This window comes from Hoplias malabaricus, chromosome 8, assembly GCF_029633855.1.
Source record: "Hoplias malabaricus isolate fHopMal1 chromosome 8, fHopMal1.hap1, whole genome shotgun sequence".
NCBI classification, from domain to species: domain Eukaryota; kingdom Metazoa; phylum Chordata; class Actinopteri; order Characiformes; family Erythrinidae; genus Hoplias; species Hoplias malabaricus.
Genome location: NC_089807.1, coordinates 34622344 through 34644558, shown reverse-complemented (window position 1 = coordinate 34644558; position 22215 = coordinate 34622344). Strand labels below are relative to the sequence as shown.

Below are 22215 nucleotides of genomic sequence, written 5' to 3'. Positions count from 1 at the left end.
ACGGGGAGACATGGCCAGGAACAAAACTTTAAAACCAAAACATGTTGTACCTTTAAAGGTAGAGTTACACTCTTTATACCTTTAGTGTACATTATACCTTTAGTGATGGATGTACATCCATCGTACCTTGTTTCTGAGAGTGTATGGTTGGACCAGAATTTGCCGCTATTCATATATTTGTATGTTGGATGTGTATTCAGTTTTAAATTTTGAGATCCCATATTCAGCCTCATCAGCATAAAAGGTCCTAAAACAAATGAACTAAATAAAGTCTAAAACAAATCACTTAAAGCAAATGGTGACGACACAACAGTTCATTTTGTCAGCTTCATACTTCAAATGAGTCTGGCTCTACAAAGCTCTGATTAACCGATACATACACTGTACCCTTGGTGGCAAGGCTCACTAGCCATGCAAAACCGCATTGTGAGCCATGGAGCCCTGCTAGGGAAGCAGCCTTGGGTGTAGGACACATAGTCTTTAAGGAAACTACCAGATTAAACACACAAGGTGATTTTTTTTTGTCCAGGGAGCTTTTGTCCTGAAAATGTACCATAGTACACTGTAGAAGATGTAAGACACACAAACAATGAATTTGACCTTGAATGGAAATTGTCCCTCCTGTTTGTGTGTCAGTGCCAAAAGGTTAAGCCTGAGGTAGCCGTCCATTCTTGCCGTTTTAAATGAGCTCTCTGTGTGTTTAAAGGAGAGCTGTAATGAATCCTCCTTTTCCGTTTACCAGCTGCCTCTTAAATCTCTTTGTTATCAACCAGGAGCTTGAAGGATTTCTGTGCCTCACAAGGTTGATACAGGCTTGCCTTGCGTAACATCCTGGCCATGACAACTCCTATGTCACTTATTCAGTTTTATCTCTAGTTCACACGCTCCGTCATTCATCTCAATAAGTCCTGTTTTTGGTGTATGTGGGTGTGTGTGTGTCTGACTGTGCGCAAATGGGGGAAGAAATATAGGAGTTAATATTTCAACACATCTTAAATGCCAACTTCTTTTCTCTTTGTCTTTTGTCTGTCTGTCTCTCTCTCTCTCTCTCTCTCTCTCTCTCTCATTCCTGGAAAAGAGGGCCTTCTTTCCTCCATCACCGTTAGTATAAACTTTACATAAGTATCTGCCATCACTCCACAGGACAGAACACCTCAGGCTTTTAAAACCTCTCCAACCTGTTTAAAAGAAATCTTCCCTTGTGCTTTTTTCCACAAATGACAAATTGATAGCTCAACAAACATGATCATCCTGATTGCTTACAGGAGGTATTCTTTTGATATATGGAGCCACTGCAGCCTGTATTTATTCAGGGGTGGAAATGTCCTCATGTTATTGAATTTAACTGTGATAATTATATTCTAAAATTGCCTGCCACCACTGTTTTGCCACATTTTTTTTACTCTATTACGCTCGTTTTCATAATTCTTTCTCTGTATTTTGTTAGCTAATGTAGCTTAGCCAAGGAATGCTCACTTTATTTGAATGTTGATTGAAGGGTTGTATGCACTACATGATTTTTAAAGAACAAAATTTAAACCAAGACACTAAACTTTTTTCGGGGGGGACTGCAAAAATGTGCAAAAGGCACACACTACATTACTGGGGATAATACACACAAACCAAACAGGAGACTCACTTTCCATAGGAGACAGATAAACATAGACATACAACAACTTGCTGCCGTTAACATTTGCACTTCTTTTTGCATAGATTCTAAATGAGGGAAAAAATGAAAGACGTGGTCAGCATGGTCTCTACATGCTGCCGAATGAGCTGGAGATAACTACAATAACATATAGTTGAAGCGAAACTCCACATAAAATGAGCAAGAATTATCAGATATGCAGAAGTAGCAGACTTCACAATGTAATTAAATAAAGGCTGTAGCAGCTTGTTATGTGGCCCACTGTGTTATTGCTGTTACAGATGATATTGGTTATCTGGGGACATTTGCATCTAGCATTATGAAATGTCTTCTAGTTTTCCATGGTTTAACTGTTTTATCCAACCTCCACTGTAGAGCAGCATTGCACACATGGACACATTGCTGGTTTTCTGTATCTACTGCCTGTCTTTACTTTCTGTGCTCTGCTTTCATTGGCTGTTAATGAGACTCATTCAGACTTGAGTTGGCCAAGGGTTTACACTATGAGACTGCATTTTCAAGTCGGATTGAAAAAAGAAATCCAACAGGCTTTGAAATCTACAAGGAAATAAAGCCTTAAAAACTGTTCTGACGATTGTAACTGCTGTTGGATTACGCTTCAGTGATACTGTTAAACAACTGTTGTATTGTCCAGAAAAAAAAAAACAACTAACCAAGCACAAGAAAACACCACTCTACATAAAATATAATGAATAAAATGTCTTTTTGACAAGACAGAGAGTCCAAGAAATGTTGAATCCTAAAATGTACTGACTGTAGTTCCAAATGATAATTACCCATAGTGCTTTAGAGGAGGGAAATCCCAGATTCTTTGGACAGTGTGAAGCGCCAAGTCTGTCATGCGCTCAGTCAAACAGATGTAGCTTTCAAATTGGCTCAGACACCTCAGGGTCAGCACCTTCCTCTGCAGGCTATGCCAGAACATGACAGCTATGAGCTAGGGGTTGAATTAGAGCAGTTCACCAATCAATAAGTGAAAGGGGGGTGTGAACTAATTACCCTCAGGACCATTGAGCAACCTGCTTCTTAACCCCCACCTGTACAGTTTTCAACATGACCCTCAATTATTAATCACTTCAGGAATGTGTCTTCTGTTTATTATCTCATATCTGATTGCAATCCAGATTTACTAGCAATTTATAATTGCAGCCTCACACGTTATTCACATCATGATGCAACTTTGTGTATGCAATTTTTTTTGCAATATTAATATATTAATATACTCTACTTACTAATAACTGAGTTTAGTTGATTACATTTAGAATAAAACAAGCAAATCACAGTAATCCTTATTTGGTGCTTGGTTTGAAATGAATTCTTTACAAATGCTACACAGCAGTGTTCATTTCGATGAAAAATATTCATTGATATCCTTTTTTTGGACAAAAAATCTAGATAAGATATAAAGACAAGACAGGAATTTTAAAGGAAAATTATCAAATATTTTTGATAATTATTTCTAATTTGATATATCGAAAAAGTCTAATTGGCTCCCTAGTCCCTCATTAGTAATGTGCTGTATAGTGAGGCACTATGTAGTTCATCACTGCGTAGTTCTAGAATCACAAGTGAACTTTCACAGTTCGTTGCTTAGTAACAAAGTAACACACATTTCATTTTGTTCCACCTTCAACTCATATAGTGCACTACAATGTTTACTATAAAATACGAGTACAATGTGAGAGATTATAGTACCCTCAAAATTTAGCTCAAATTTGATTTTATGTTTTGGACACGATTTGGAAAAATGGCAACACTCAAACATTAAGCATTTTAAAATTATTTTAATGGACTAAAACTAAAATAACAATAAATGATAAAAATTAATACAAATAAAAATAATACACCTTTTGAATCAAAAGTTTCAAACTTAGACTAAATCAAAATCAGCTGCCAAAATTAACACTGATACACAGGTGAATTTCTTAACATTCATTCATTCATTTTCTGTAATCACTTACCCAGTTCAGGGTTGCGGTGGGTCCAGAGCCTACCCAGAATAACTGGGCGCAAGGCAGGAACACACCCTGGAGGGGGGGCCAGTCCTTCACAGGAAGACATTCACTCACACACTCACACCTATGGACACTTTCTGAGTTGCCAATGCACCTACCAATGTGTGTCTTTGCATGGGTCTGCTCTGGTTTCCTCCCATGGTCCAGACACGGGGAGAACACACCAAACTCCTCACAGACAGTTTTACTCTCCGATGTGTATCAGAGACATTGTCCTGTTTATATAGTTTCCCAATGTCTGTTTGTTTCCCATGTCCTACGGCTTTTAGGACGTTTGTGAGTTCTGTTTTCTCCTTTAAACAGATTCACCATTCAAATAAGATTATAGATCCCGTACATTGGAGTCACTCACTGACCATGCACTAAACCTGTACTGACCCTGCATTGTCCTCAGGTCTCTTGAACCACTACAGAAAGCAAGGTTGTAAACCCAAATTGTCTCCGGAACCTCTGCAGTTATTATGTCATAAATTCCACAGAGCAGAACACAACTGTTTCTCCTAAACCAATAATATAGTTGTAAACACACAAAAACAATAAAAATTAACCATGTATTTTCCCTGGAGAAGAGAAAACAACAAAAACATTGATAAAATATTTGTGATATTTAATGTAAACACACCTGTGTTTGCAGTTACACTGGAATTGTTAAGTCCTGAACATCAGTGTGGTCAACTACCACAAAACCAGCTCCTGTCTAAGAATGTATTAATAACAGTGACAATTATATCATTCTTCCTTCCATTGCATCACAGTAGCCAGTGAAGTAGAAGTTGCCAAAGCCTGCACAGCCTAGTGTTTTGTTTGGAAGTCACATTTGCCAAAAATTCCTGTCTTCACTCTTGTGACTCCACAATGTTGAAAAATTGACATCCAACATTGAGCCAGTTTGTCCTTCACCAAAATAACTATATCTCAGTGATGCACTAGATTAGGAGTAATTAATTAAAATTCATTAAGGTCCTGTTACAGAAATGTTTCTTAAGCCAAGGTCTGGAATATTATGTATAACCTGCATTATGATCAGTGCCATATCCTGCATATTGAAGTAGCCATGAATTTCAAATCAAATTCAATTACATTTCAATATATTTCAGCAAGATTTATAAATATTATAAATAACAAATACTTGAAATAAAATGTCCTTTTCTCATTTCAAGTTAAAATTACAAATAAAACAATGATTTGGAAAAAAATGTATATGTAAATCAGTGGCGATTGCTCTAAGACTGCAAGGGAAGCTCAGCTTCCCCTAAAATGTCAAAAAATAAGTGATCAAATATATACTGTTGTGTGTACATGTCAGTGAATAAATATGCACTACAACGCATTAAGATTAAGATTAACTTTTGTTCAGAATCAGCTTCTTATCACTGGTAAATCAGCTTTCCTCTCAATCATTCGCGCAGATTCACAATGATTTAAACAGTGTGGACGCTCAGCGTCCACGGAGTTCAATTGTGAAGCAGCGAAGTGCAGCAAAACGAGACGAGTGATTGGATAAAGGCTGGGCTTTGTCCCGCCCATCGGACGCTCAGCGTCTCTGGGGGTCTATGGGGCAGTGGGCTGGCCTCGGCTGGCCCGGACGCTCAGCTTCTGCATGATGATTGGATGATCTGTCTGAGGCTGAATCCCTTTTTGATTGACAGCGAAATGAGCGAATCAGCGATCCTTTGGTTTAAAGATCCATGGGAGCATTACATTTTCATTCTGTTCTGCATTGAACCAGACTTTCTAAGTCCTCTTAGCGGCATTTTCTTTGTTAAAAACGACTAGTGACAAATCAAGCTTCTATTTCTGGTGGGGTTTTTTGTAGCTGCTTGTGTTTGGAGACTGACTTCTATCACTCTTTCTGACTTCTATCGCAGTTTCTGTCCAGCGGGTGTTGCTGAGCCCCTACACCGTCACAAAGCACTCACAGGCGGACATACTTCACATGGGCCAAGGCAGTTTAAGCAGCCTAGCTCTGCTGGCCATTGAGAGGACACTAGTCAAGTCCCTGGAAAAGACGCCTTGTTGGTACGACAGGGTCACAGATCATTTTCTTGAAATAAACGGAGGGTAGAATTTACGTATAAATAAACCGACACATTTTATGATGTAGGCCGAAATTGAGCTTCCCCTCCTTGAAAGACCAGCATCCGCCACTGATGTAAATATAGTCCCTAATGAGTTGCAATTGCAGTTGACTTACTGCTTTACATAACCAGCAATCTGATTGGTTCTTATTGCTGGAGGGTGGGACTTTATCTGTTAACAGCAAGCTGTTTGGCTCTTTATGCTGAAGGATAGGAATCCTTGTTCAGTGTTATGAGAATTTCAACCCGTAATTGTATTTTTAAAATTTCTGGTTTTAACTCACACAACACTGTCGTCCTGAAAGTGTCCCAACAGAGCTTTTATCATGTTCCTTAAGCTATTTTTACTGGCCCCAGGACAGCGGTGTCTGGAGCCCTGTCCTGTGTGTGTCAGTCATTGGAGTCACAGCGCTCATCATAATGCACAGATCTGATTGGCCTAGTAGCTTCACGTGTGATATGCAGAAACACATGATTAGTCTGGTAATTTCCTGGAGTGCTAAACCTGAATCGTAATGACTAGAAGAGTCACACCATTTAAAACACTCTGGTAAATATGACACAGCTCTTAATAGTTTATCAGTTAAAGGTCCAGGTCTGGATAGGATAGTGTCTGGGTCCGGACTCAGACCACAGGCTGCCTATTTGTTTACTCTTGTACTAGATCATTCTCATATATTAAACAGTAACAAAGAGCAAGTCATTTGTTTATTAAGAGGCATAAGTTACGACTGCACTATCACCAACAATAAACAACATAATTCTTTTGCTAATCCCACCACTAGTTCCCTGTGAAATGGTCTATGCAGTGTATTTGGCCATATTATGTGAGATTGCTAGCCGAAAGGTTTGAAAGTGTTCCGTTTGAAGGGAAATTTAGAGTAAAGGTCCCGTGAGACTAGCGATTTCCTTGACCTGCGCGGAATTGGGTGGTTTACCAACACAGTGACTGCAGGTGCAGGACAACATAAAGATTTAGAAAAATACTGCAAATGAGTCTAAAAAGATAAAATTCATGCAATAATTACCTTTCATCATCAGCATAAGAAAAAATAGCTAAATAATTAATAAGAAAGTAATACATTTGTTCTAATGTGGAATTGTGTTCATGAATTCTGCATTGTGCTGCAGAAATGGCAGAGCCTCATTGGTTGGACTCTTCTGTGTTTGTGTGTGTGTTGATTTATGGTAAATGTCGAGACAAATTCCAAAAAAGCACTCACTTTCTAGGACAAGGTTCACTTTTGGTGAGATGTCAGGACAAAAAACATGACTTTATGAATGTTTTTATTTCAAATATACATTTTATTCCAAAAGTGCCTTAAATTTTGCTTTGGTTACAGAGGTTAAGGTTAGGGTTAGTCCATTAAATCACATTTATCCCATATTACATACACAGTATTGTACCTGGTTGCAGTTCAGTAGTTTGTTACTTTAGAAAGCAAAGGCCAATCAAACATTGCTGTCAATGCAGTGAGGTTGCAGGTCATTCACATGATATCACATGATTAGTGTGTAGAGAATGCAAAGGTATTTGCTGTTTATCAGCTATCAAATATAAAATCACTCATTCTGGTTTATTGACCAGTACCATTTAAAGAGTCTTAATTAAGGCACTTAAGTAAAAAATAGACTAGCAGCAATGCTGGTAATATTTTTATTATTCAGCATTTTCTCAAGGTGACACAAGACAAGTGTGAAAACCTCAGGTATATATAAAAGCCCATTTATTCTTCACTACATGTTCCTGTTCGCAGATTGTTTAAACTTGGCATACTGGGGCCATTTGATTGGATCAGCTCTTGCCAAATGAAGGCCGGAAGGGCTGTAAGAATATGGCAGTCACCACCACAGCAGAGTTGTTACTGCCAACAAAAAGTCTTAAATCATTCACTGTGGAAACCTGACCTCCAGCACCTGGACTAACCCTTAAGTCCTTTTAAAAATCCACAAGCGGACACACTGTCTCTCACGTATGCTGTCTTGCTTATACACTCTAGAGCTGGGCTATATAGCAAATGTTTATTGTCAATAATGTGATAATGTATGACAAAATGTGCTTTTCTGATGAGTTCATAGATTTGGTCAGTTTTTCTAGAATGCTAAACAACTGCATAGATCATTAAAAGGCTGATTCCTTTCTTCCTGACAGCTTTGAAGTCCTTGATCCTACATTTGAAATGTGTTTGTGTTCAGGCCATGTTGTTGGATATGGGGTACCAGCAGGATTAACATCCTTGTGGTGGAAAAGCTTTGATCACATCACGCCTTCCATCTCAAAACACACTTTAACCATGCAGTCTGCCGTGTTCTTACTCACACACACACACACACACACACACACACTACATAATCTCAATCTGTTTAAAACCACTCTCTACCCCTCCAGCAAGAGGACCTAGACTAATTGGACACAGGGACTACTAGCTGGCACAATTGAAGCAATATAATGAGAGGCTTGTGTTAACAGCAGTCCTTCCGTTAGCACAATTTCATTGTTGTCTAGACAGCTTTCGTTGAAAAATGTGACAGCATTAAAAACTTCTTGCCCTGTTTTTCTGTGTCAATAGGTATGCCATTGTATGTGGACTTCTATCAGAATATGAATCTGTTCAAAATAAGATAAAGAATGGCTACCTTTTCAAGGTAAGTGTAAATAAAATATAATTTTTTTTAAATGTGTAATTATTCAAGAATTTCTTGCAAAGTCTAACCACAAAAAGTCCCATTTGAAAGACATATAGTACTGTGCAAAAGTACTGTGCCAAGTAAAAATAGCTAAAAACAGAGCCCCTGTTCACCCATAACTTGCATTGGCATAAACAGTAGCTGATTGTCATTTAAAGGAACAGGGGCTGAAACTGGCTCTTCGGGGATAGAATATTTAGACAGGGTAAAAATAGCGTTGTGTTGTTTGAGCCTGGTGGTAATTTTACCTAATAATGTCACAGACAATCTATATTTTATGTAAACATAATATTTAAATATAGTTTGCTTTCAGTGAATGAGCAGCACCATATAACCTTCCGAGGTCCACCACGCACACTCTTCCACACAGGAGTGTTTCATAAGTGCAGACCCGCCGTTCTGCACGTAGTGTTTTATCTTGACTGTCAGCTGGACCTCCAAAGTGTGTTTACCTGTAGAGCTCTGGGAGGGTGACTGTCAATGAGAGACACTGAGGGAGAGATACGAATACAAAGTGGAGGAATAGCCAGAGCTGAGAGATGGTGATGCAAAATATGTGCATGTATGCTTTTATAAGTATTTCGTATGTGTTTGTGTGAGGAGGTTTTGTGTTTGTAATGGGTGGAGCAGTCACATAATGTAACAGTGATGTAATAGTAATATCTCTCTCTTTCTCACAATCTACACATGAAAGGATCATCTGGATAAAGCCATTGAGCTGAAGCCTCATGATCCACTGTCTTATTATCTGCTTGGCCGCTGGTGTTATGCTGTGAGTAAAACATTTCTCCATGTTCCCATTCAGTGTGTTTCAACAGACATTTAATCTGACTTGGCCCTGTTTATAGTTCTTCAGCCAAAAAGAAAACTTTTTTCTTCATCCTCCGTGAGTCCAGAACAAGATAATTCCACCCTATGCTTTCATCCTGCTTTACATTGTGCAGCTGCTTTTCAGACCAGAACAGATTGCTTTAGTCAAAGCCATTGTCATTGTTCTTAAAATCCAGTGAGCTGCACATTGTGTACGTGCCAATTTACATTTCCTGCGGTAATGTGCTATACATAGGATTGCAATCATGATATTCTTTTTTTCTTTTTTCAGCACAGGTGCAAAATTGGGTACTGATTATCTGGTAGAGAGCAGCACTAATGTAAACAGATAGGAAAGATAGATAGATTTATCTCATAAACAACTTGCATTGGAGAGAGTTACTTACAACACTTGGAAGCACAAAAGCCCACTGCTTAAGTAAAAGATATTGTTGCGTAATAAGGAGAAAAAGACCATTACCCTCTGATAGCCATATTAGCATTTTCATTATTGGCTCTAAAGGAAATTTCTAAGCATGTGAAATGCCAGTGCATTTCTCTGTTCTTGTGACTGAATCTGAGTGGGTATTCATATTAGTGAGTGAGTTAAATCATATACAAGCTTCAGTATTTGTGTTATTTCACTCATGTTTTGTTTTAGCTTGTATAAGATTACAGACACAAACCATGAATTATTTTGTCTGTTTTCAGGGTAAATAATCTGATCCCAGTTTCCCTGTGCTGTGATAGTGTAACATATTCTTGGAGGATAATGTGTTACTGCGAATGTCTGCCTAAATTATTCCTCTGATTTGGCTTAATAAAGTTTAATTAAGTATGGACTGTGAGTGGTCAGTTAGTGAACAGAGAAGCCGAGGCTGAATCCCAAATATCTCTCTATGCCCTCCATAGGGCACGGTGTTGGTCATAAAATAACAGTTTCTGCACTCACGTAGTGTCTTGTATGTCGGAAATAAAAAAACAGAGCTCTGTTTATAAACGTGGCATATATAACCAGGGATTCATACTTAGACTTATTTTATTTTGATATCTAAATAAGGACTAAAAGTGTTGAAAAAAACAATAAAACTATTATAAACATCACAGTTTTTATTTGAGTTGTGTCTTTGAGTCAGTATGGTGGATACTACACACAGTGATGTCACCTGCAAACCATGGATCGTACAAGGTCATATTCCATAATTTCTGCTATTGGTAGTGACTGTTTTAATGATTTAGAAATGTTTAAACATATAAAAGGTGTACATGAAAAGTAGTAGTTGAAGAAGGTATATCCATTCTGTAAGCTTTATTAACTTGACCTTATTGCCAAAACATTTATTTTCTACTATCTCATATATCCTTACTGATGACAAAACATAATTGATTCAGAGGACTTTCTGCAAAGTGTTGGGGCTGAACAAAGATCCCGTGTCAGTGCTGATGTTACATATCCGTACACCTTTAATTACACCTTCTAAGAACAAAGACATAACAGTTCTGAAGCTGGACCAAGTATTGTCTTATTCCAGGAAATGAACGCGAACACAGTGTGTATGTGTGCATGAGTGTGCAATTATAGTTCAGCAACTTATAATTACAGAGAGTTGAGCGTGTCACATTTCTAAGAGCGTACAGTGGTCCATTCTAGTTATTTGGAAATACACCTTAAAGAATGAATGTTTGATGTTATTTTGCTTGTCATTACTTGAGCTTTTATTTTAAATATTGCAGTTGCTTTATCATTTGGAATCTTGTGTGTGTGGAGTGAGAGTGGGTGTTTGTTCTTTGTTAGTTTTTTCCCTGAATTAAACATTTCTTTTTTGGAAAATATCAATTGCTTTTTTTCTGTGTCAAAAATGACTTGGAAGAGACAATTGCTGTATTAATATCAATTGGGTTTTTTTCTTTTTATAAAATGAATGTGCTTCTGTTCTTCTGGTCGTTTTATTGTATTTACCTCTGTATGGTTGTGTGTACAGGTTGCTCAGTGCTCATGGATTGAGAGGAAAATTGCGGCTACGCTATTTGGAGAACCCCCAAGTGCCACAATTCAGGATGCACTACAGAACTTCCTTAAGGTGGGCTCTATATGTTGGCATGGATAATGTACAAACACATAGTTATTGTATGTTTGAATATATGAGGTTTAAACTTGTCTGAACACAAGGCCCATAACCTGAATATATGAAAAGTGACTTTTATTTGCTAAAATTATATATAAACCCCATTTCCAGAAAAGTTGCAATAAAAACAATAATTTTTTATTTGTTCTTTAATATTCTTGAAGCTTAATTGAACAGACATCAGCAGAAAGAAAATATTTCCAATGTGTCACTGAACAACTTATTTGTTTTCACAGCAAATACACTGTTAAATCAACATTATTTGTGTTAAATTACCTCTGAGAGTTTTAAAGAATGTTACATTTTAACACTCACACTTAGTTTAACATGTGTTTTACATAGAAACACATTCAGAAATAGACACCACACACCATTGTAACACACTCCAATACTGTTGGGACAGACTGTTTAAACACTTTTTAATTACACTGTTTAATCATTTAGAAACGGAGGATACATATTGTCAATGTTTTCACAGGCAATGTGCCTAAGAAGCTATGTTGTTGTAGTACATTTAGAATGAGTCTTGACATTGTCTTGCTGAAACAACCATGGAATTCCCTGAAAAAGATGTCCATGGAAAAAGCAGATATTTCTTTGAATAACCTCAGTATTATTGCAATATTTAATACAGTAGAAGGTGAAATGTATAGAAGTCTTGAATTGAACAAAGGGCGGCACGGTGGCGCAGCAGGTAGTGTCGCAGTCACACAGCTCCAGGGACCTCGGAGTCCCACTCCGGGTGACTGTCTGTGAGGAGTTTGGTGTGTTCTCCCCGTGTTCGTGTGGGTTTCCTCCGGGTGCTCCTCCTACAGGCCAAAAACACTCGTTGGTAGGTGGATTGGCGACTCAAAAGTCTCCATAAGTGTGAGTGAATGTGTGAGTGTGTGTGTTACCCTCTAAAGGAATGGTGCCCCCTCCAGGGTGTGTTCCCGCCTTGCGCCCCATGATTCTGGGTAGGCTTTGGACCCACCGCGACCCTGAACTGGATAAGCGGTTACAGACAATGAATGAATTAAACAATTTAACTGTTTTTTTAACTGTTTGATAATCCATTCTTAAAGTTAGCACAAAGTAATGAGCCACAACCCATCTTTGCTTGCAAATAGTTAGCCTTGGGTGGAAACTCCTTTTGGAATTATTGGAAGCTCCTTTATTGAAATTTGTTGCCGGCATCAAATTATAAATTATATTATGGTTTATGTGTACAAAATAAAATTCAGTTTTTTGCTTCATGAATCACATTTTCTGGTTTTTGTTGCATTTCACAAAACCAACTTTTTGGGAAATGGTGTTTGTATTTGCCACCATTACCATTCCATCACCACCAACATTAGATACACCCATATTTGCAAAATAGAGCACATGCATGAAATCACTTTTTCCCATTTACGTAAAATCAGTTGCAGGATTGTTCCCACAAGTGTAGCCGAAATTAGTCATTAGTGCAGTTTTAAAGCTTTCCCTTGGGTCACCTATAGTATTAGCCATAGATCAAGCTACAGACTTACGTAATGTGGACTTACACAATTGCAGAGGTACCAACCATCTGCCTTGTGCGTTCACACAGAAGCGTGTTTGTGTAGTGTTAAGTAGCTGCCCCCAAGTTACTCCTGCACCCAGTTAAAGAGCAGCCCCAGGTATTTAAAAGAGTTTAATACGTGTTCCCACATTTCGCATGTTTATATAGAGAAATAAAATCACTCCTGGCCAAGACACAGTCTTGCATGCCTCCTCCTCATCTTGTGTATCTCACCCATCAATTTTGATTTAAGTGGCGTGTGTTGTAACTTGTTGCACCTTGCCGGGAGGGTAAAGGCTGTCTCGCTTTCTATCAAACACATCCTGTTCAGTTATACAACATCACCTGTGAGCTGCAAAAGCACAGCTTCAGCCCAGAGAAACGGGGTCCAAGAGAAAATCTTCCAACGGTATCTATCACAAAGTTTGGTCTCAGCTAAAGAGATATATTATTTGATTTTATCACATTGAGAATTGAGAATGATGGTTAATATTTTCTTTAGGGCTTTTACATGGTTTTAGCATAAATTAAGAACTCTGTAGTTTTGATTCTTTCCATTATCTTTAAGAGTCATGAAATTCAGTATGAGACTTTTAATTTGTATTGACCAGAGCTCAGTCACCAGAGATGTAAATTCTGACAGACAAACATAATATCTTAATGATATAAGTGATGGTTGTTTGAATAACTATAATTTAAAATGATTTATATAATTTATAATTTAAGATGAGTTGGAATATCAATCTTAATTGGAGGAGAGAATGTACTCATGTGCCCTGGCGTTTATCTTTCATGCCATGGTGAGATTCTTGTAAAAGAAGTCTAGGTTGTTATTTAATACGCTGACGTGAAAGGGAAGATTTTTATAGCGTTTGATGATGATGATGATTGTTTTCAAACTCATTAAACACGCAAAATCTTCAGGCAGTTTATGTAAGCGTGCTAAATTTTGCAAATGTACTCGCTCTAAGCATTGTAAAACCACATCAAGGTAGACCTGCTTTTTAGAGCTTCCCTGGTTCATCCCATTTTGGAGTGAGATACCTGGAGAGTGCTTCACAAAGCAGGATTCATGACTTAGTCAGAGAACAAAAAACCAGCGTTTAAAATTATACAACAAATTCTTAGATCAGTTCCTTGGAGATTTCTGAATTCAAATTTATGTTATCTGGCTAAACTGAGAAATTGTGGTTTGTTTTAAAAAACAGATAAAATCCTAAAATCTAATTGACCGAGCTGCCTTTAAATCTGTTTTATAATACACATATATGCACACCTATGACCACCTCACATTATCTGAATTCTATATTAATACACCATTGTATTAAACCCAGACAGTTTTCTTAAGTTCTCCATGAACCGTGTGATATTAGTTAATATAGTTAAATGTTCACGTTCATGTTGCTTAGCAACTGTTCTAATTGTTAACAGACTAAAATATCCAGCTGAAGAAAAGATTTTTAGTGAATGTTTATTGTGATTTTGTTTTAAATAAACTAATGAATCTGTGGATTGAATATTGATGTATTTGACAAAATTTTATATTGACCACCTTTTTTTTTTTTTTTTTATCAATTATCCCCTCAAGACTCCACTCCACGTCCTTCCAAAATCACCCTTCCTTATGATATAATCTCACTAAGTACTAAATACTGCCCAGATCTCAAATATTTTTACACATCCCAATCCCTCATCTCTGATCTAAACATCCATGTTGCATTAAAGCAACTCTTAACAATTTTACCCATCAGGTGTGAGATGTCCTGTGTTATATTAAAAAGTGATGTTTAAACTGTTCAGTAGTAAATCTTTTGTTTCATTTCACAGGCAGAAGAACTTTGTCCAAAGTACTCCAAATTCAACTATGTTTTTTTAGCAAAGGTAAATTATTTTTCAGTATTTTTTTCATATCAAAATATTATTACCACTTTGTTTTTACATTTAATGTCCATTCTCTCACCTCCACTGACCATAATTAATTAATTAATTCAAGAAAGGTATAGCCCTTGCACCTACCACTTATGGCACTTTTCCACTGTATGGTACCTACTCTACTCAGCTCTACACAGCTCTGTTCACTTGGTCCCTGGTTTTCCAGTATAATGACGTTCACTGAACACAGCTCCGCACCCCAGGTCAGACAGATAAGTATTCTGGCTTATTAAGATAAGTATTCAGACAGACGTTTTTCGCTCCCTGTTTGTTCTCCCTGGCTCTCATTTGGAGTCTTTCGTTAGCCGCCAATCCAAGACCGTGGTGTAGTTTTACGAGCTGCTGTTGTGAGTCAGATAAAAAAATATGTGATCAATACTGTAGCTTGGAGATTTTACAAATGGTGAGTTTGTCTACATTTCAATATGATTGACTATTCTCTCTCTCCTCTAGCCAATCAGAAATCTGCAAGGTTTACACATCACATTTATTCCATACTTGGCTCACTTGGAACCATGAGCCAGCAGGGACTAAAAAAGTAAACAGTTGCAGGTACGGGATTTGCCAAATGAAAAGCAAAAGAGCCAAGCAGAGCTGAGTAAAGTAGGGACCATGCAGTGGAAAAGCACCATTAGCCCTGCACCTCCATGTTACCTAGTGGTAGGGCTATATGGCCCTTTAAACTGAGATATTTGTAGAGGCACACAAAAGCAGGTTTAGGGATGCCTTCTGGATCACAAGCAAGATGGCTGTGTAAGCAAACTATGGTAAACATTGTATTATCTTCGTTTAATGTAGCCTGAATATATGATGTCCCATTATTCAATAAAAGGCATAAACCATCATTAATAGTATGCTGATGTTTCTGTGATTAACTAGTAAGTTCCCATATCCATCTTATATGGTGAAGCAGTTACATTCTGGCACCTGATGCTACTGCAACCTTTAAAGTGGAACTGGAAGTTTTTAAGAAAATTCTACTGAATAAGAAGCTGAATTTAGCTTTATAATCACAGAAGGGTTTGGAGTGAGTGCTTCTGAAGGCATCAGTGCCCTAAATTTAACTAAAGTCTGCCAGTGACATATCAGGCACTTGAAGGGCTGTCCTGTTTCGTAGGGGATGATTTAAACCACTACACCTTGGAAACGAGGAGTAGAAATAAAGCGCATAAATAATAAATGGGACTGGTTCTTAATGAGTTTTATTTTAACTCTTGATTTTAGTGTTACAAAGACCTGGGCCAGAAGTACCAAGCCAAAAAAATGTGTGATGCTGCATCTAGTATGGACATAGTGACTAAAGAGGTGGGTTGTATCATTCACAGTCCCTAGTTCTGTACAGTGCTTATTAAGATAAGTATTCAGTTTTTCAAATGTTTCATTGTCTTTTTTTACCATCTGTAACAGGATGAGGAAGCACAGAAGGAGCTGGAAACACTTCTCCTATCAGTTTAGTCCATCCTTTTTCGAAATGGCTTTGTTCTCATTGGGCATTATTGATGAATGTGTGGACTCAAGTTTATTATGAATATTATTCCAGCAGACTAGAGATTAACATTGGGTACGACTGCACTTTGATTAGTGATATATTGTGTTAATGTGGTGTACAACAAATATGGTGCAAGTTTTGCTAGGGAATTGTGGTTTTAGTTTTAAAATATAAGTAATTTAAATTTGGACAATTCCATATCCAGAATATTTTTTCAATCCATGAAAGTGGTGTCCAGAAAAAGTAACTGCGATGTTTTTCTTTGTCCTTTTTTTTTTTTTTTTTTTTTACAGTGAACTATAATGTTTTGTTCCAGTTTAAGATTCATTATGTCTGGCTTAGTTTTGAGGGAGCTGTTTAGTTTTTGTATGAACTCCACCCCTTTATTTTATATTGCATAAGACTGGGTGGACTTCTGTAACACTAATAGTAGGCTTCCATCCGTTCTTCTTCACTCTGTTCCTGACAGACACATTCCAGGAGTAATATCAAAAACAGCACAAAAGGCCATCAATTTGGCTGTTTTTCAATCACTTCAATCACATATCATGTGAAATTCTACCTGTCTAATTATTCTCACTTTGATGTTCATCAAATGTTCATTCATGTAGATCGTTATTATTTCTAGAGGCCTGGGTGACATGGTGCTTTTTGTATCTCATCAAAATACAACACTAGCTTCTACCTTCACACTTGTGTTTTTCCTTAGTGCTATTTTTGTCTCCACATTAATACTCATATCAGCACCATTGTTTTAGAAGACAAACACATGCTGGCTCATCATGTTTTGGAGCTTGTTTTGTTCTTCACAAAGCTGCTGGATGCTATTTAATCTCAAGAGTGACTGACTTGTGGAAGAATAACAGTTACATAGAGAGAAATAGCGTTGCTTTCACAGTCTTTTAGCTCAATGTTAAAAGGGATTTCCAGTTAAATGGTTACATATTCAACAGAATGAAGGAAACCAGGCTTTAGAAAATCTGTGCAATTTGTATTATGGACTTAGGGTCATTTTCCCCAATGTGGATTAAAGGAACACTATGTAATATATTTACTTTAAAAATACAGCTTCAGAATTGTTGTGATGCTTCACCGACCTGTAATAAAAAGAACAGAGCATCTGTCATGGCTACTCCTAGTTTAGCATTGCAGAAACTGCACTCTGTAACTTTTGGAGGAGGGTAGGAAACCACCCAGGTGGTCCCCACTGTTTTCAATACAGTGCTGTAAAAATGAATTACATTAGGGGGAGCCCAAGAAGCAAAAAACCCAAATCTTACCTGGTGTTATTTTAATTCTAGTCTTGGACCAAAGGGCAGTCCCAATGAGGAAACACCATTGACATTTCTTTTAAATCTAAGATTAGGATTAATCAACATTTGAAAAAAAAATTTAATATAATAATTCTAGATAAAAATATAATTAATATTTCACATATTCTATGGCTTTGGTCCACAGATCCACAATTGCTTACATTGGTGTTCCCAAATGTTTTCATCCAATAAAAAAATAAAGCAGGCCCCCTCCATTAAATCAGAACTGTATCAGAACAAATAACGGAGATGTTGCCATTGCATTTTGGAATAGGTATTATTCCAGAAATATGCTGTAATATTTACTTTACTTTTATTCCTTTATTAAAAAATTATAGTGAAATAGAACCATGAGACTCAAGCACTATCACAGCCACTGTTTAGTTGAAAATGTTTAATTTTTGTAAGACATGGAGTTGGCATGAATCTAAATGTTACAGATATTTGTCTCTAGATTTGTATTCTTTTTTTTTTTGCATCCACATTGTTAGACATTAGAATTGTTCTAGGTTTACCAAAGAAAGCAAGGAGTTTACATTTTTTTTCCATATGATCATATTTTACTGCTCTTTTCATCAAGACACGTGTATCATATAACTATTATCATTTGGTGATATTGTTTATCGTATCATTAAAAAAATATAATAAATTCTCTTTTATTGGATTACATTTTAAATATGTGCTTTTATGAACCAATGATTGTACTGGATTGTAATGGATTGTATTCTAGGGAATTTTATGTATTCTGTAAAACTAGCATACTGTTGATTTGTATATAGAACATTTACGTATATAGTGATCTGAAATCTATGTGTTTTGCTTTATTATTTTCCAGTGGAAAAAAGGGCTGTATATACGGTGACTTACTAATTTGATGTATTTTTTTGTGATTTATTCTCTATGTAACTGATGAAATAGTGATTTGTGAGTTGTATGTCTTGCTGAAAGCAACTGGACTTTGAATTAAACTGATTCTTCTTGATTTTGGTTGTCAGTGAACCCAGGCAAGCTCTAGCCATTGCTGGAATTTGGTTCTGGGTTTGGATAATAATAAAAGCCAGAGAATAATAAAGTTTGGAAAACAACATGGCCGGGTTTTCAGGTACAGTGACCTTTTTACTGTTGCACTCTCCTCTAACTCTCTTTCTCATGCAAGGGACATCTGGAGCAGGAACTAATTACAGGCACTGCAGACAGTAGGCCATCATCTCCTGGCTGTCAGATCCAAAAGGAAGTTACCCCTTCACCTCAGCACAGCTACTTTTCCCTTGTGGTTGCTAACTTGGACAGTACTTCAAAAGGCCTTGAGTAAATCAGTTTCTAAACCAGGAAAAGTCAGTACTTCATTTGTAAAGCTACAATTCTGCTACAAAGTTTTGGCTTCTGTTCAATCTCCAAGCTAATACAAAAAGTAATTTACATTTACATGTATGCATTTGGTAGAAGCTTTTATCCAAAGCGACTTACAAAAGAGGATCTAACATTCAAACTACAGCACAATTTATACAGATTACCTTACACTGAGTGCAATATGCCAGGAAGTAATAAGTGCATTAAAAAAAGACTTTCAGTGCAAGAGATACTCTCGGAGGAGCTGGGTCTTCAAGGATTTCTTGAATGCGGAGAGGGTTTCTGTTGCTCTGATCCACCAGCGTGGTACCAGAGATGAGAATAGCCTCGACTGACCTGTACGGGGGTTTGGCCGTGTTAGTTGGCGCTCCTTTGAGGAACGGAGAGGGCAGGCGACAGACAAAATATTTAAACAGATAATGAGGCAAAGAACCTTATATATATGAGGGAGAGAATATGGATAATTCTACTTCCCAAAGGTTCTCTGCCTCATTATCTGTTTAAATATTTTGCCTGTCGTTATTCACTTTCAGATATTAACTTTCAGATTATTTTAAATGACATTTTTGTATGATTTAACTGCTTTCTTAACAGTGGTCCTTAAAAACAAAAACAACTCAGACAATGATTCTTATTTTAAGATAAATCTGCTTATCTTGCAGGCCATTATGTAGAAATTTGATGAAATGTTCCCACAATGAGTCTGTGGAAAGCTGACCTATGGAAAATATTGGCAACCTAATTATTAAATTGCAAGTATTGCGATATTCAACAATCAACTGTGAGTTTTATTATTAAAAAGTGTTTAGGAACCACAGTAACTCAGCTACGAAATGGCAGACCACATAAATTTACAGAGCGGTGTCACAGAGTGCTGAGGCACAAAGTGCATAAAAGTTGATAACGCTCTGCTGACTCAATAACCAGTTCCATTTTCCAGTTCCAAACCTGCTGTTTTGTGGGTTTAGAATGGGATTTCAAAAAAGCCCCTGTAGGTATAATGTGTGGGTGCCCCAATATTTTTGTCCCTATAGTGTATATGTAAAGGTTTTTTTTTTGTTTGTTTTTTTTTTTTTTTTCTTTTGCCTTTTTGAAATTATCCTTGTCTTGAGCAATTGACAAATATCTAGTGGGAGTACACTGCCAAAAATTATGGAATCGACACTTTTAGAGGACATTCTCCCATTTGCTTTTATTTCCAGCAAATATAGGCTGAAGATTGTGGCTTCATGAATCCTCAGAAAAAAACATCAGCTATTAGAGATTAGCGTAAAAACATGGAATCAGTCAGTTTGAGGAAAAAATAATGTAATGTGCATATCTAAATCATAACATGGCAAAATATGTTGTTTATTTACAGTCAGGTAAAATCTGTAAGTATAAACAAAATGGGCAGATTATAAATGGAACACATGGATTGAAAGAAGAGTCAATATTTCTGATATAACTAGGAAAGCGGTTGAATGGAATGGGATTTACAGATAGAAATGCCAAATTTCATAAAGAATGCAGATGTATCTGTATGTCCTGAGAGTTTAATATACTTATACTTTGCTTTAACCAGGGCTCGTTTCTTATTATTCCAGGCCTTGGTTGTGGTGCATCTATACACAAGTGAAGGTTTTAAGCTGCTTGCATGATCTGGTTTGCATGATTTGAACAAGTTGCAACAATCATATATTGCAGTTGTATTCACAAACACTTGAAATGAAACTATTGAACTTGTGTCCAAAAACCCAAAAGCCAAATTATGAGTGGGACTATATTGTTGCATGGGAATTAAGCTCTGGGAAATATAGTGTCAGCTACAATGCCAGATGGTAACATTCCCTTCTCTATGTCCTTGTGAATGCCCTTGTCTTATCCAGCTTGATAAGAGGTTAATCATACTCCTTTGTCTTGTGCAAGACTAGGTTCAGGTTTCTGGTGATGAGGTTAACTGAATAACATCTTCTTTTTGCATGTGGTGAGTGTATTTCCCTAAAGGGATCACATCCTATTAATAATGCGCTTATTTTGAGTATGTGTCCAAATCATGCACCCCAGCTCATATAACACGAGGTAATATATAATGTATATATATACATATATATATGTACAAAAAAGTCACTTTTATGCAAGTTTAAATGCAATTTTACATGACAAAATTCGTTTAATCAAAATCGTTTAATCCCTTAAAAATGTTCTGTGCCTTTAAGACAGCTCCCTTGTTCTGAGAGGGTGTGCTGTGTTGTGGCTATTTCACAAAACAGTTTAAGATCAAACACTAGGCAAGTTGGGAAAAACATGATTTAAAAAAACATATATCTCCATTTTTTTAATAATAGAAGGAAAAATCCTTAACTTTCAATGGAAGTAAATGTAAAAGTAATTGTGGAAATAATTTTGGAGCATTTCTAATGGTCCATTCATTGCGAAGTGCTCACACAAAGTGAAGGACAGCTGTTGTGTTCAAAAGAACCATAAGATCGAGTGAAGGTTTTTCTTTTAAAACTTCTAAAAGATTCTTCACACTCACACATTTCAGAATCAAACATGGTTCTTTATGGAACCAAATGTGGTTCTTCTATGGCATTGCTCAAAGAACCGTTTGTTGCACCTTTATTTTATTTTTTTTAGAATGCTACACTACTGTATCTTTATCCAGAACTCTGTCCACTATTTATATTTACAGTAAAGCATATGATTTTTTACAGGATCTACTCTTCCAGCCTGTTGAGCAATTCCTGATCTCATAGTAGCAAGTGGTGCTTTAGCATTTTTTTTTTCTTTTTTTGGCCTGGTGGTGGTTGGGGGAAGGGGGATGGGGGTGTTGATGTATCAGTAATCAGCTGCCTCTATCTGTAGTTGTCACGCACTCAGGACTGGCTGCCTGGCCCATCAAGAACAGGATGTACTGGGGGAGCGAGATAAGCAGCAGCAGCAGAGGGAAAGTTCTATCCTGAGCACTTCCCCTTGCTTCCCACCACTCTGGATAGAGCCACTGCCCATAAATGCTGCCTCTACATTCAGATAAAAATAAGCTCAATCCTTTATATAGATTAACTCTAACTGGACAACAGTACTCATCATAATGACTTTAGCATACATCCTGGGAAGCCTAATAATAAAGTTGAGAATCATTTCTTTGGGTAATAGAGGCAAGTAATAATTTCATCTGAATTTAAGAGTATGTAGCAAGTATTTACATAGCTTTATATATATATATATATATATATATATA

General features: G+C 37.0%; 1 protein-coding gene across 4 annotated transcripts in view; it reads left to right on the top strand.

The window, feature by feature from the left end:
- LOC136705443 (regulator of microtubule dynamics protein 2) overlaps positions 1–18717 on the top strand; it is a 50993-nt gene extending 32276 nt beyond the window's left edge. For all 4 annotated transcript variants that reach the window (XM_066679022.1, XM_066679018.1, XM_066679020.1 and 1 more), the window contains exons 6-11: positions 8333–8408; positions 9145–9222; positions 11243–11341; positions 14736–14789; positions 16065–16145; positions 16248–18717. In XM_066679022.1, the coding sequence (XP_066535119.1) occupies positions 8333–8408; positions 9145–9222; positions 11243–11341; positions 14736–14789; positions 16065–16145; positions 16248–16295 (436 nt within the window). In that variant the 3' untranslated portion in view covers positions 16296–18717. The remainder of the gene's footprint in view (positions 1–8332; positions 8409–9144; positions 9223–11242; positions 11342–14735; positions 14790–16064; positions 16146–16247) is intronic.
- The last annotated feature ends 3498 nt before the right edge of the window (positions 18718–22215 follow it).